The sequence below is a fragment of the Euphorbia lathyris genome, chromosome 8 (assembly GCF_963576675.1).
Source record: "Euphorbia lathyris chromosome 8, ddEupLath1.1, whole genome shotgun sequence".
NCBI classification, from domain to species: domain Eukaryota; kingdom Viridiplantae; phylum Streptophyta; class Magnoliopsida; order Malpighiales; family Euphorbiaceae; genus Euphorbia; species Euphorbia lathyris.
In genome coordinates, this window is record NC_088917.1 from 52,282,231 (window position 1) to 52,294,899 (window position 12,669).

The 12,669-nt window shown below is 35.1% G+C and overlaps 1 protein-coding gene and 1 pseudogene across 4 annotated transcripts; both read left to right on the forward strand.

The window, feature by feature from the left end:
- Positions 1–1,195: 1,195 nt before the first annotated feature.
- Positions 1,196–6,787, forward strand: LOC136202543 (uncharacterized). 4 transcript variants are annotated; one of them, XM_065993233.1, is made up of 10 exons: positions 1,197–1,478; positions 1,663–2,864; positions 2,937–2,989; positions 3,066–3,645; positions 4,027–4,141; positions 4,532–4,564; positions 5,201–5,326; positions 5,566–5,672; positions 5,756–5,827; positions 6,259–6,787. In XM_065993233.1, the coding sequence occupies exons 4-10, from the start codon at positions 3,612–3,614 to the stop codon at positions 6,627–6,629; spliced, it is 858 nt and encodes a 285-aa protein (XP_065849305.1). In that variant the 5' UTR covers positions 1,197–1,478; positions 1,663–2,864; positions 2,937–2,989; positions 3,066–3,611; the 3' UTR covers positions 6,630–6,787. The 4 variants fall into 4 exon arrangements, with proteins under 4 accessions (XP_065849303.1, XP_065849305.1, XP_065849304.1 ...); XM_065993231.1 differs by lacking the exon at positions 2,937–2,989 and having other exon boundaries at positions 1,196–1,478; positions 1,663–1,713; positions 3,624–3,649; XM_065993232.1 differs by having other exon boundaries at positions 1,663–1,713; positions 2,689–3,645.
- A 1,081-nt stretch (positions 6,788–7,868) lies between these two features.
- On the forward strand, positions 7,869–10,806 carry LOC136203516 (receptor-like serine/threonine-protein kinase SD1-6; annotated as a pseudogene).
- The last annotated feature ends 1,863 nt before the right edge of the window (positions 10,807–12,669 follow it).

Genomic DNA, 12,669 nt, shown 5'->3' on the forward strand with positions numbered 1-12,669 from the left:
GGCTCAATCTTTAGAAGGTTCGGATAGACACCACGTTACTGGGGAATAGAAGCGCCTATGGAATGCCTCCGTACCGCCGAAGGTGCGCTACTTTGGATGGAAGCTATACCAAAACTGCCTCCCCACCAGAATTAACCTCATCAATCGCGGTATCCCTGTTGACAGCGGATGCGTTCTGTGTGGTGGCACCTGGGAAGATGCCTAACATCTGTTCACTGAATGCCCAATGTTAAAAGAGGTATGGAGGCTTGCTCACTTACATAATCAGATCAGCCAGACGACTGTGAGAGCGGATAGTTTCCGGGATTTTCTCACAATCATCTTAGGCTCATCGACTGCAGTTGTTATTGACCATTTTCTCACCCTACTGTGGAGCATCTGGCACTTTAGAAATGACAGACTCTGGAACCAAACAACAGTCAATAGCTCCCAGATTCATTTTGTTGCGCAGACTGTTCTATTCGACTGGCTACAAGCGCAACAGCTCCGAGTCAGTACTGTTTCTAACTCCAGCACGACGCAACCTGCTGCCCCACACTACACGTTATGGCACGCCCCGCCTCTGGATAAATTATCGTGCTGTGTTGATGCAGGTTTCTTTGCGGAAGACGGCAGCATGGGAGCTGGGGCAGTGCTTCGGAACTATCAGGGTAGGTTCTTAAGCGGACGATCAGTGAAATTCAGACACTGTCCCGCTGTCAGAGAAAGGGAGGCTACTGCGTTGCTGGAAGCAATGATATGGATTTCTTCATAGGATCTTGCCAATGTAGTATTTGAATCGGACCCCCTATCAGTGGTAAATGCTGTCAATTCTAACGAACATGATCAATCGGAGTTCGGGGATCTGATTTCGCAGTGCAAGAGCTTCCTTCAATCCAACGACTCTTACTCAGTCAAGTTTATCGGGCGACAAGCTAACGGGTTAGCCCATGCTATGGCTCAAGCCACACGTTTCAATACTTGTCCCACTGTTTTTCATTCTATCTCGAGTTTCTTTTCATCTGTAATGCTAAACTTTTACCAAATTTTGACTCATTAATCTACCATTCTGTTTCAAAAAAAAAAAAAAGGAATTTTATTATATATATTATTTATCACGTGATTGGTTTAATCAATTCGAAATCGAATCCATTTGTTGAACCCAATCAATCAATTGAACCAATCCTCGGCCAGTTACTCAAATACAGCAATCTCCTACTGGGCTCGGTCTCGTTAACTCCCTAGATGAGACCCATAAGACACTGGACAGCCTCCGACTCGGTCATGTTCGTTTCTCGGCAGGGGAGACTCCTGTTGCCCCTAAAATAAGGGGAGGAGGTCATATTATGTCAAGCTTAAGCGCGTTACCCTACGCGCCCACTTTCTTTTCTGTATCGCCTTCTGCTCCTCGCCTCTTTTTCTCCTCCAAGTCCAGCAGTAGCACCTCTTATTTCTCTTCAATGGCGGCCTCGGCTCGAATAGTCGTCGTCGGAGACGTCGTGAGTAACTCTCTGCAGTCTACTCTCTATTCACTTTTGAAGCATTTGTTCCATTCTACAAAACCTAGCTCTGCTTTCGCTTAACAGCCTTACTTGTTTATTGGTATACTATTTTCCATAAATTATGGGCATTTAATCTATATATCCGGGGCTTTTTTTGTTTGTTTGTTGGTGTTGGTCAAAGCATGATGATTGGAGTCTTGAAGAAGATACAAAAGCTCTTCAACTTTTGCAGGTACTTCGTTTATTTTCTTGGCAATTGAAGTATAATCCTTGTATAGTAGTCTTCTATTTGAATCATGTTGTATTGAATACTATGTTGCATGGAAAGGGAAACTTATACTGAATTGGACACCGGGGAATGATGTTTCTATAAAAATATAGCTAGGAAACGGAAACGGTAATGGTAACGGAACAGAAAAGAAATGGAAAAGGGCATGTAAAGCGGAAACGCTAGTGACTAAGAGTTTCAGTGCAACATAGATTGAATATGTCAGCAACCAATGGATTTATAATCTGGAAAAAGAAAGAAAGAACAAAAAAAACCATGCTAATGACAAGATTTAGGTCTTGAAACTGTAAATGAACAATGTTTGATACTGCCTTGAAATATGGGTCATCGTCTTAGGAAATTTTTTAGGTATCTATGCGAAAATGAACTTATATGATATTGCTAAGAATGAGTTTGGGAATTATTAACAAGTGACCAAGCCTGTTCTGCGGCTCCCTCAAGAGGAGAAGCGTTCTCTAAAGTATCAGAAACCACTAAATATTTTGTAAGCCTAATGGAATATGCAATTCTTGTATGCCTGCTTTAGCATATACAAAAAAAAAAAAAGAAATGTTTTTTTTTAAAATTATTGTTTCTTACAAACTATTAACAATTTTCTGATGGAACTAGAGACAATGTGAGTTCATGATAGGATGAAAGATGACCTGCTTGAATATATTGGTACAAATATATGCACTCTTATAGATATGTCGTTCTCTATCAGTTACTAATTGTACATTGAAGGTGATATGAATGAACCAAATGCAAGGTTGATTCTTTAAGCTATACTTTTCATGGATTTGTGGGGCTTGAGCCATATTATTCATATTAGGTTTTACTGAATATTGGACTTGATCTTGAGACTGGTTCTGAGTTCTTTTGTTGATTCTTGTAAAAGAATTTCTGTAAGAATGCATCTCTTAAAATATCTAGCATTAGGTTCAAGTAGCGGTTTCTAAGGTTGGCAGCGGAATCTAGTATCATGCGACAATTGAAGTCAATGACAACAACATAATTTGGATTTTGAATAAGAAGCTCAGACTTTATATCTTAGGGTTTAGCCAGAGACAGAGAGAGCATGAGATCTCTAAGCTGCCACTTGGCCAAAAATTTATGTAAGGTTTGTATTGATCACTTCACTGTAATTTGCAAGGCTACAAGCATATGAAGCTTTCTTCATTTTTCAGTAACTACCCTTGTTTTTGCGGCTCTGGCTGTTTAGCAGTGGTGTGGTCTGTGGGTGAGTTATCAATCAAACTGTTACTTCAATTATGTTGTTATATTCTCATATTTATGCATAACTGACAACCAAACAGAAAATCTTAGGTATGACATTCAAATACAAGGAAAAGTGTAAAATGGAAAAAAAGGGAAAGGAACAAGAACGTGGATGTACTCATGTCAAGTTTTCCATACTTGTTTATAAATCCAGGAAAGAACAGCTATTAATAGAAGTTTCCATTGCTTGTTTTGTTTTATGATTGAGGCACTACTAAAATTATGCAAGCTTCTGTCAAACACACACCTACAGAAGTTGCTGAACACAGGTTTTGGCTATAATATATTAGACAATCCCTAAAAACTCAATAAGAATGATGTTAACCTTATTACAGCTTGCTTGGAGTTTGTTCTTTGGAGCAAAAGTGTCACCTGAGAATTCTTTTACCTTTCACATGCGGATTCAAAAGTAAATCCACCTAAATTACACATTATATAAATAGATTTAAACAATATCCAGATATTGTATACTTAGCGACAAAACAATATATCTATCCAGTATAAAAACTTCCTTAAACATTTTTCATAATTATTGTCAATATTTTGCAACTTCAAACATCATCTACATATCTAATTTTTCTTAAATGGCATTGCAGCCGGATTTGGTGCTTTTTACAGGCAGGTTTTCCTCTCTCTCCTTGACCTATCTGATGTCATTGGCTTTTGTTTACTTCCTATCTATGTTATCTCCATCTTCTTGTTTATAATTAGTGAGTTAAATACTGAAGTATCTGGACCCATTCAGGACTCCATGTTTTTCTCTTTATTAAATATTACCATTTATTAGCACATGTATGCTGCATCATAGACATGCTCATTATTGTTAGTAAAAAAAGATGACATGGAAAATTAGCCTAGACGGGCCTCGGTCTAGCGATTCTGAGTATGTCCATTATTTCAAGTAAAATTGTTGATTCTAGTCCAGTTAGCCAGTCTTTCATTTCCCTATATTTTTTTAATTTTTTTTCCTGTCCTTCCCTCTCATTCGGCTCATTTTAGGTGATTTTGGTAATGAGAATGTCCAGCTTGTCCAGAGTGTTGCAGAGCTTAAATTTCCCAAAGCAGTTATTTTGGGAAATCATGATTCGTGGAGCACTAAAAGGTTCTCGCAGAAGTAAGTCCAGACACGAATACCCTCTTCAACAGTTGATCTTCTTATTGGATTCTATGCAAATTGCAAGATTATGTTTTAGTTTTGCTTTATATTTCATGTCTTTAAATTTCTGCTGACTGGAACACATGAAAATTAAACTGTGTTTCAGTATTGAATATTTATATATATAAAAAAGAAAGAACAAGATTTTCTGAATAATATTTGAATCCTATTTAAGTGTAGTTCTTATTGTGTGTGTGGTTTCGTACACTATATGCTTGTAATAAATTACAAGCAGCTAGCTTAGACTTTACAAGAGTATCTGAATTTTGCATCATTAAGTATGTTGACATGAGCATAGCAAGCAAGTTAAATTGAGTCCTTATAATTGTCTTCTTTGTTGAATGTTAGGAAGAAGGATGGTGTTCAACTTCAACTGGAATGGTGAGCTTATCTTACTGCTAGAATGCCAAATTTCTGGATGATGCCTTTTATACATCTTTTCTATCATTTTGTTAGATGTTTAAGAATTTGAAAAAAAGTTTTACTTCCCTTCTTATATCTTAAGATCTCTATTGCTCATTTGGTTGAAATGTCAGCATTAATCACATTGGCGTCATGCTTTCCTTCATTTATTTTATTATGTATGTGATCAGTGTATCTGCCTCTTACATATTGAGATACTGAATCTGTGAAGAATTGGAGACTGGATAGTACACTATTATATGTGGTGTTTCTAGAAGTCATCCCTTCCCTTTTACAATACACTATTTTCTCATTGAATTATCGCTTCATTCCATCAACAAATTCTCTTTTTTACTTTTTTTGAATATGGATAGGAATTGATACATGTTTTTCAAAGTCTTATGATAGTCAGGCCTGTGGTGGTGTGGCAGCATCACATTTAATCATTTCTGATATTAGCAATTGGCGTATGTGCTTATGATACATAATCTAAGGGTAGGATGATGTAGAGCTTTTTACGGTGATTCGATTCAAGCATCTAATCGTCATAAATAAAGTGGAGTGTAGAGGAATTTTAACTACTGATTACAACACGCGCTTTTTGGAATTTTCCAGTCTTGGTGAAGAGCATGTAGGTTATGGGCGTTTGGATTTTCCCACATTAAAACTTAGCATTGTTGGTGGACGGCCATTTTCTTGTGGCGGTCAGCAGCTATTTCGGAAAGAGCTTTTATCTGTAAGGTTTGTATTGTTTGAGGCAAACGCATAGGATTCACATAACCATGCCAATCGTTCTTTTATTTCAATTTACCTAAATAGATAAAGAAATTTCCAGATAGCTTCATATTTCACATGCCTTTGTTATTCATATTGTTGACTGTCCCTACATTGTTTAATCCTTCTCATGCTTAGTCATTAGTTTGATGTTCTAATTACAAAATATTTAATACCATATCTATTACCATTTAGAATGTTCTCAGATATGGAGTCCAAGACATGAATGTAAGTGCCAGGAGAATCTCTAATGCTGCTGTGGGCACTCCAAAAGACCATTTGGTTATATTTCTTGCACATAACGGGCCAACAGGTAAATTAGTTGGCCAAAATTACTTGCCAACTAGCTGTTTGGGACAAATTCATATATTGATCTCCATTTGGTTCCATTTTCAGGTCTTGGTTCTAACTTGAATGACATCTGCGGAAAAGATTGGGGTATTGGAGGTGGGGATCATGGTGATCCAGGTATTTTTTTCTTTTTATGCATGTCTGTATATGCACATGCATTTTTTCAGGTGCTTTTTTGGTCATTACTATCTCTGCTTTGTAAATTTACCAAGTTGGTCCATTGTGTCAAGGCATGGAAACCATTTGTTGTGTGGTTAGGGTTATGGTGCAAAATTTCCTTCAATGTTTTTGCGGAGTTTCAAATTAACCTATAACGTTTTCTTTTTCCAATATCCCTCATCATTTTTCCCCTAGTTCAATTTTACCCCTGTGCAAATAAATATAGACTGAAATTACTAACGGACCGGACTTTGTTGGTAATTACCAACTGAATCCTTTGAGACAGGCAAAACCGAGCTAGAGTAAAAATGTTGAAGGTAACATTAGAAAAAAAAGGTTAGGGGCCAATTTGAATTATATCATGTTTATATGAACATCCTTTTATACAGATCTAGCACAAGCCATTGGACACCTAAAAGAGAGTACTGAATTGAATATCCCACTGGTCGTGTTTGGTCACATGCATAAAGAGCTGGCTTATGGAAATGGGGAGCGACAGATGATTGTAGTTGGTGATGACAAGATTATATACCTGAATGGGGCGATTGTTCCTAGAGTTAAAAGAAATGAGGACGAACAAAGATCCTCAAATAGTGAAACCTCACAGTTCACAGGACAGTCTAGAGGCACACGAAGGGCGTTTACTTTAGTTGAGATAGATGAAGAAAAAGTTGAGAAAATTACAGAAACTTGGGTTTGTGTAACAGGAGATATGAGCTCAGTTGAAGAGGAGCAGGTATTATTCGAATGCCGTAAATAGCGTCATGATGGAATCAGCCTGTTATGACTTGGCTGGTTTTGTGATCAATTTCGGATGCTTAAACATATTCTTTATTATGTTGAAATTATTATAAATATTAACATTAAGCTCTTGTGTATGAGGATTATATATGTATATACTGTTTGGCTTATGCTCAACCTTAATTATACGTACATATAATCTCCTAGTCAATTGAAAATTACTTGAATTTATAAAGGCAAGAGACAACTCTGAATCACCCACTCTTTGGGTACAAAGAAAGCTACTTTAGCCCTATCCTGACGGGAAAGGAACTTGTGAAGAATACTGACCTGTGCTCTTCCTGTAATCTGACCTTACTAGAGCTTTATTATTATTATTATTATTATTATTATTATTTTAAAATAAAGCTTTTAGCTTACTGATCTCCAACTGTATTTGTGATCTCTAACTTTGAGCTTGAGAAGCTTTGGGGTCAGTAGGCCCGTAAAACTTACTAGGATAAGCCATATTGTTGAACCAGACAAAACAAGCAATGCCAGCCTCTCCAGACTATACAAGTTCACATCGAGCTCATGCAAAGGGTTTAGTTAAGATATGCCCCATTCTGCAAAGTATTTAATGGAACCTAACTATACATGTCCTCAATTATATTTTCCAAGTCGTTCACACTAAGTCAAGTTGGTGGTTTAAAAAAAAAAAAAAAAAAAGTCAAGTCGGTAATTTTTCTTACATCTCCCTTGGAGCCTAGATATCATATACGCGGCCAAAATAAATAGCCTTAAATATTAGAAGAAGAAAAAGTGGCAACATTGCCATAAAAAGCTAAGCAACCATTGTTAGTTTAATGTAAGACACTCTTTCAAGCACTTTCCATCTCATCAATCATTCCCATTAGAATTGCTCTAAATGACCTTAAACCCAAAATTTTGAAGAATTAAAATTACTTAAAATATTATCAATTCTTGAATATTTTTTATTTTAAAATCTTGAATGATCATTTTGATGCATTGATTAAAGTTTAATAGCTTTAACTTAACAAATCAGTGACTTTTATTTTACATTTTGATTATTAATTTTACTGTAAAAATGAATAAAATCCAGCCACGGATGTATTTTACACTACAATTGTTATCACGTTTACGACTGATGTTAGGCATCTTTATTGGTTTCTCAGAAATAGCATTCTTCTTGACGTGTTTGAAAAATGAATCTATATCCAAATTTCTTCAAAAGATTGGTTCCACTTCCATTATAATCTTACCAGGAAATATTTGTTCATAAAGAAAAATATTTGAGGGTGGGCATAAGAATTTTATTTAATAATAATAAAGTTGAATGTTGTTGAAATTATAAAAAGCTATTGACCTTGTGTTTCTTTCACATAGATACGTTCATTCGATGAGTAGCAAACAGTTTCTTCCCCTGCCAGTTATCTTCCTTGCAATTACATTTACACTCATAGATGCAGAAACCAGCTGGATCAAATCTGCCTACTATGATTCTGTTTCAAATCTCCCTGCATCAACTATCGATTCTAGTATTTTCACTCATCTTATGCATTTGCTGCTATTAACTCTTCTACTTACCGTCTTTCCTTCTCCGATCAATCAACTGCTTCTTCCTTCACACCCACACTTAAGTCCAAGAATCCATCACTCGTTACACTTTTATCCATAGGCCTTGCCTACAATGGAAACTACTCTATCTTCTCTTCAATGGTAACTCACCTTTCTCATAGGAAATCTTTCATCGCTTCTTCAATTGAAACCGCCAGGGTTTATGGCTTTGCCGGTCTCGATCTCTGCTGGCTTTGGCCTAATACTACTTCCGATATGAATAACATTGGAATTCTGTTAGATGAATGGCGAGCTGCTATCAATTCCGACTCCGAGGCAACTCATCTTCCACCGTTACTCCTCACCATGGCTATTTATCGCATCCCGGCTGTAGGGACCGCCAGTTTTCCAGTTGATTCCATGAGGAGAAACTTAGATTGGGCGAATTTCGTAGCGTTTGATTATCATTTGCCTTTAACAGACAATGTTACAGGTAATCATGCTGCTTTGTATGATCCTGTTTCAGGCCATGTTGATACAGATTCCGGTATAAGGGCTTGGATAGAAAAAGGATTTCCGGTGAACATGGTGGTTTTGGGGTTGCCTTATCATGGTTATGCATGGAAACTAGCGAGTTCATACTATAATTCAGTTGAAGTTGGTGTAGCAGCATCCGGTCCAGGTATGAATCCGGATGGTTCTGTAGGCTACAAGGCGATTAGGTCATTCATTTCCGGTTATGGTTATGGAGTGTCTTCATACTATAATTCTACATATTGTGTTAATTACTTTGTCATCAAATCACTATGGGTCAATTTTGATGATGTTGAGGCTATTAGGGCTAAAGTTTCATATGCCAAGGCTAAAGGATTACGCGGTTACTATGCTTTTCAACTCGCAAACGATGATAACTGGAAACTTTCTCAGACAGCTTATAAGGTCGGAGAAGAAGATGATGAAGACAAGAAGAAGAAGAAGAAGAAGAAGCAATTTTGGGTTAAGATTTCAGTTCCAATTGCAACGGTTATCCTTGTGCTCATTGTTGGCGTCTTGGCTTACTTTGTGAGATACAGAATGCTCAAATCAAAAGGTAAAAGTACGTTTTAATGTTTATGGTGTTGTTTATGAAAATTTTCATAACTTTTTGTCCCTCTCTTTAATGTTATGATTCAGGAAAATTGGAGTTGGATAGAGTTGAAAGCCCGGAAATTGGATCTAGTAGAGAAATGAATGAACATCAAGAACAGAATGCTCCTAATCTTCGAGTATTCACTTTTTCCGAAATCAAAGCAGCCACAAGCAAGTTTTCCTGCAAAAATAGACTTGGAGAGGGTGGATATGGACCTGTATACAAGGTACTTGAATCAATTTTGTAGCATAAAAAAATGTAAATTAGTTTGTTCTAAGTATAGGTGTTGGGGTTTGGCAGGGAAAATTGAAAAGGGGAGAGGAAATAGCAGTTAAGAGACTCTCAAAAACATCAAACCAAGGAGTCAAAGAGTTTGAAAATGAGGTGAAATTAACTGCAAAGCTGCAACATGTTAATCTAGTGAGGCTTTTGGGATATTGCACTGAAAAGGCAGAAAAAATGCTCGTCTATGAATACATGCCAAACAAAAGCCTCGACTTTTACCTATTTGGTATAATAATCATATCATATAATGTTCATTAACATATTTAGTTTATTTATGTCCACTACACTAACAAACACAACATGCTTCTGTTTTTGAACTAGACTGCCAAAGAAGACTGAAGTTAAACTGGGAAAAACGCCTTCACATCATCGAAGGGATTGCCCAAGGACTTCTGTATCTCCAAGAATACTCTAATTTCAAAATCATTCACAGAGATATTAAAGCTAGTAATATTTTATTGGATGATCAAATGAAGCCAAGGATTTCAGATTTTGGAATAGCAAGAATTTTCTACAAGGAAAACACCGAGGCCAAAACAGCCCAGATTGTTGGAACATAGTAAGGGAATTACACCCCAGGTTGCTGAAGTAAATATAGAGTTACATGCTAGTTCATCAGCTAACCATAATTCATAATCATGCAGTGGTTATGTGCCTCCTGAATATGTGAAACGAGGCGTTTATTCGACCAAATACGATGTTTATAGCTTCGGAGTTGTACTTTTGCAGATCATAAGTGGCAAGAAACATTCACTTTGTTATGGTTCAAGCGAAGATCTCAACCTTTTAGAATACGTAAGTTCATTTCAGATTTTCCCCTCAAAATAATGCTTATTCATAGTGTTGTGACATGACAGGCATACGAACTGTGGAGGTCAGGTAACGGATTGGAGTTTGTTGATTCGGTGTTAGATGACACATTTTGTGGGTGTAAAATCTTAATGTGCCTAAAAGTAGCATTGTTATGTGTACAAGAAAGTCCAAAGGATAGACCATCAATGTTGGAAGTTTATTTGATGCTAAAAAATGGAAGTGTTGATAGTATTGCTTCTCCTAAAAGACCAGCATTTTCAATTGGTGAAGATAGTAGAGATTCTGGTCAAGATTTTTGCTCTGTAAACAGTTTAACTGTTTCCCAAATGTTACCTCGTTGATTAATTTCTTAATTTTACTGTACATATAGAAATTGATAGGTTGATGGATATGATCATTTTGTTGACTATCACATGATGTTCAAGTTTTCAATAAGAAACAAACTTGAATTTGAATTCATCAACCCAATAGCTTTATAATACAAAATTATAAAAGTATAAACTAATGAACTTTGAAAATAATAATTAGAAAATAGGATTTTGAAAAAATATTACTACCATTTATAATACTGAAAATATTGTAACTAAAAAAGAAAATGAGAATAAAATTTAAGAGAATAAATAATAAATTATATATATATATATATATATATATATTTTATAAGATAAAATTTATTTAATTAATTAGTTCTAAACTTATTAGATACTCTTTAGGTGAATTATTTTTCAAATATACTATATTTTAAAATCAAAATTTATAGTTTATGCGAATAAATCAATTTGAATTATTACAAAAAAAATAATATTAATTAAAAGATTACAAACAAATAAAATTAGAAAAAAAGTATAAATTACAAAACGCAAAATAGATGTAAACTTAAAAGGGAGAAAAAGATATTCATAAAAAAGAAAGAAAGTAAAAAAGTTTAGGCAGGAAATTTAGTGGAACAGTGGTGCTTCCATTGCATTAATTTGTGCCCATTTGGAGATGATACAATACAAGTGAGTTAGTAGGTTTTATCTTTTAGTAAAACGAAGCAAGTGCAAATTGAAGAGTTACATGTAATGTAATGTCCAAAAATGACACTGACATTCCCCTGCAGCCTTTGACCAATTTTATGCCCTCTCTTTCCTTTCCATTACCTAATAAATGGATAAAAATATTATTACTATACTTTTGAATAGTATACATATAAAAGTATATATACAACAAAACCCCTGCTGAGGTATACACTTATACAACAATTATGAGGTTATTACTAAATAGAGTTTGGTCACAAAGGTTATTATCAAGTTGAGATTGAATTTTTTTATAACAAAATAGAGGGGCTTTACTGTAGTACTCATTTGGTTGTACTCATTTGGTTTCTTAAACTAAGATTTTAAAATCAATTAAGGTCTTAAACTATTAAAATCATTAATTATGTTTGAACTAACAAAAAATCATCAATTGAGTTCACATTTTAAATAAAAATCATCAATTGATGTTTTATCGAAAATCATTCGGTTGAACAGTTTTACTCTTCCCTAAACCCATTTTAAACCAATATATATATTATTACAGTTTAGATCAAATAGTCGCAGTTTCTGATTTTAGGATATGATGATGACTCAATTGATGGTTTTACTTAGTTTAGAGACCTGATTAATGATTTTGATTGTTTAGAGTCCTAATTGATTTTGAAATTTTATTTTGGAGACTTAAATAGGTGTAATGCGAAAAAAAAAAACTTGATTAGTCCTTCTATTGAAGACATTATTTTGTTTTTTGAAAAAAAAAATTAAGATATACTCATGGTAACCATTCGAGCTGACGAGATTAGTAATATTATTCGGGAACGCATTGAGTAATATAATAGGATAAAATTTAATTTTAAAAGATTCTTACTTAATTCCTTTTCAAATCATTAAGAATCTCAGTTTCCTCCTCTCTCCTCTCGTTATTTTCAGGGCCGGTCCTGGGCCTTAAATCAAAAGGGCCCCAAATTTTTTTTTATTCAGTATATATATATTAAAATTTTTTATTAAAACATATTAACCTAACTACACCGTATACGTTGTTGAAGAGGAGAAGGATAGACAGAGACGCCACATGCTTTCTTCCCAAAATCTTCTTCTTCTAATGGAGGAGTAAAAAAACCTATTGCCCTAGAGCTGTGGCTCTCCGGTATGCGATTCCCGTAACTTTAATTCTTCTATTATAATCAATCCCGATCTAATCATAAATCTGATGGATTCTTTTTTTGTTTAATGAAATTACCAGAGAAATCAGAAAA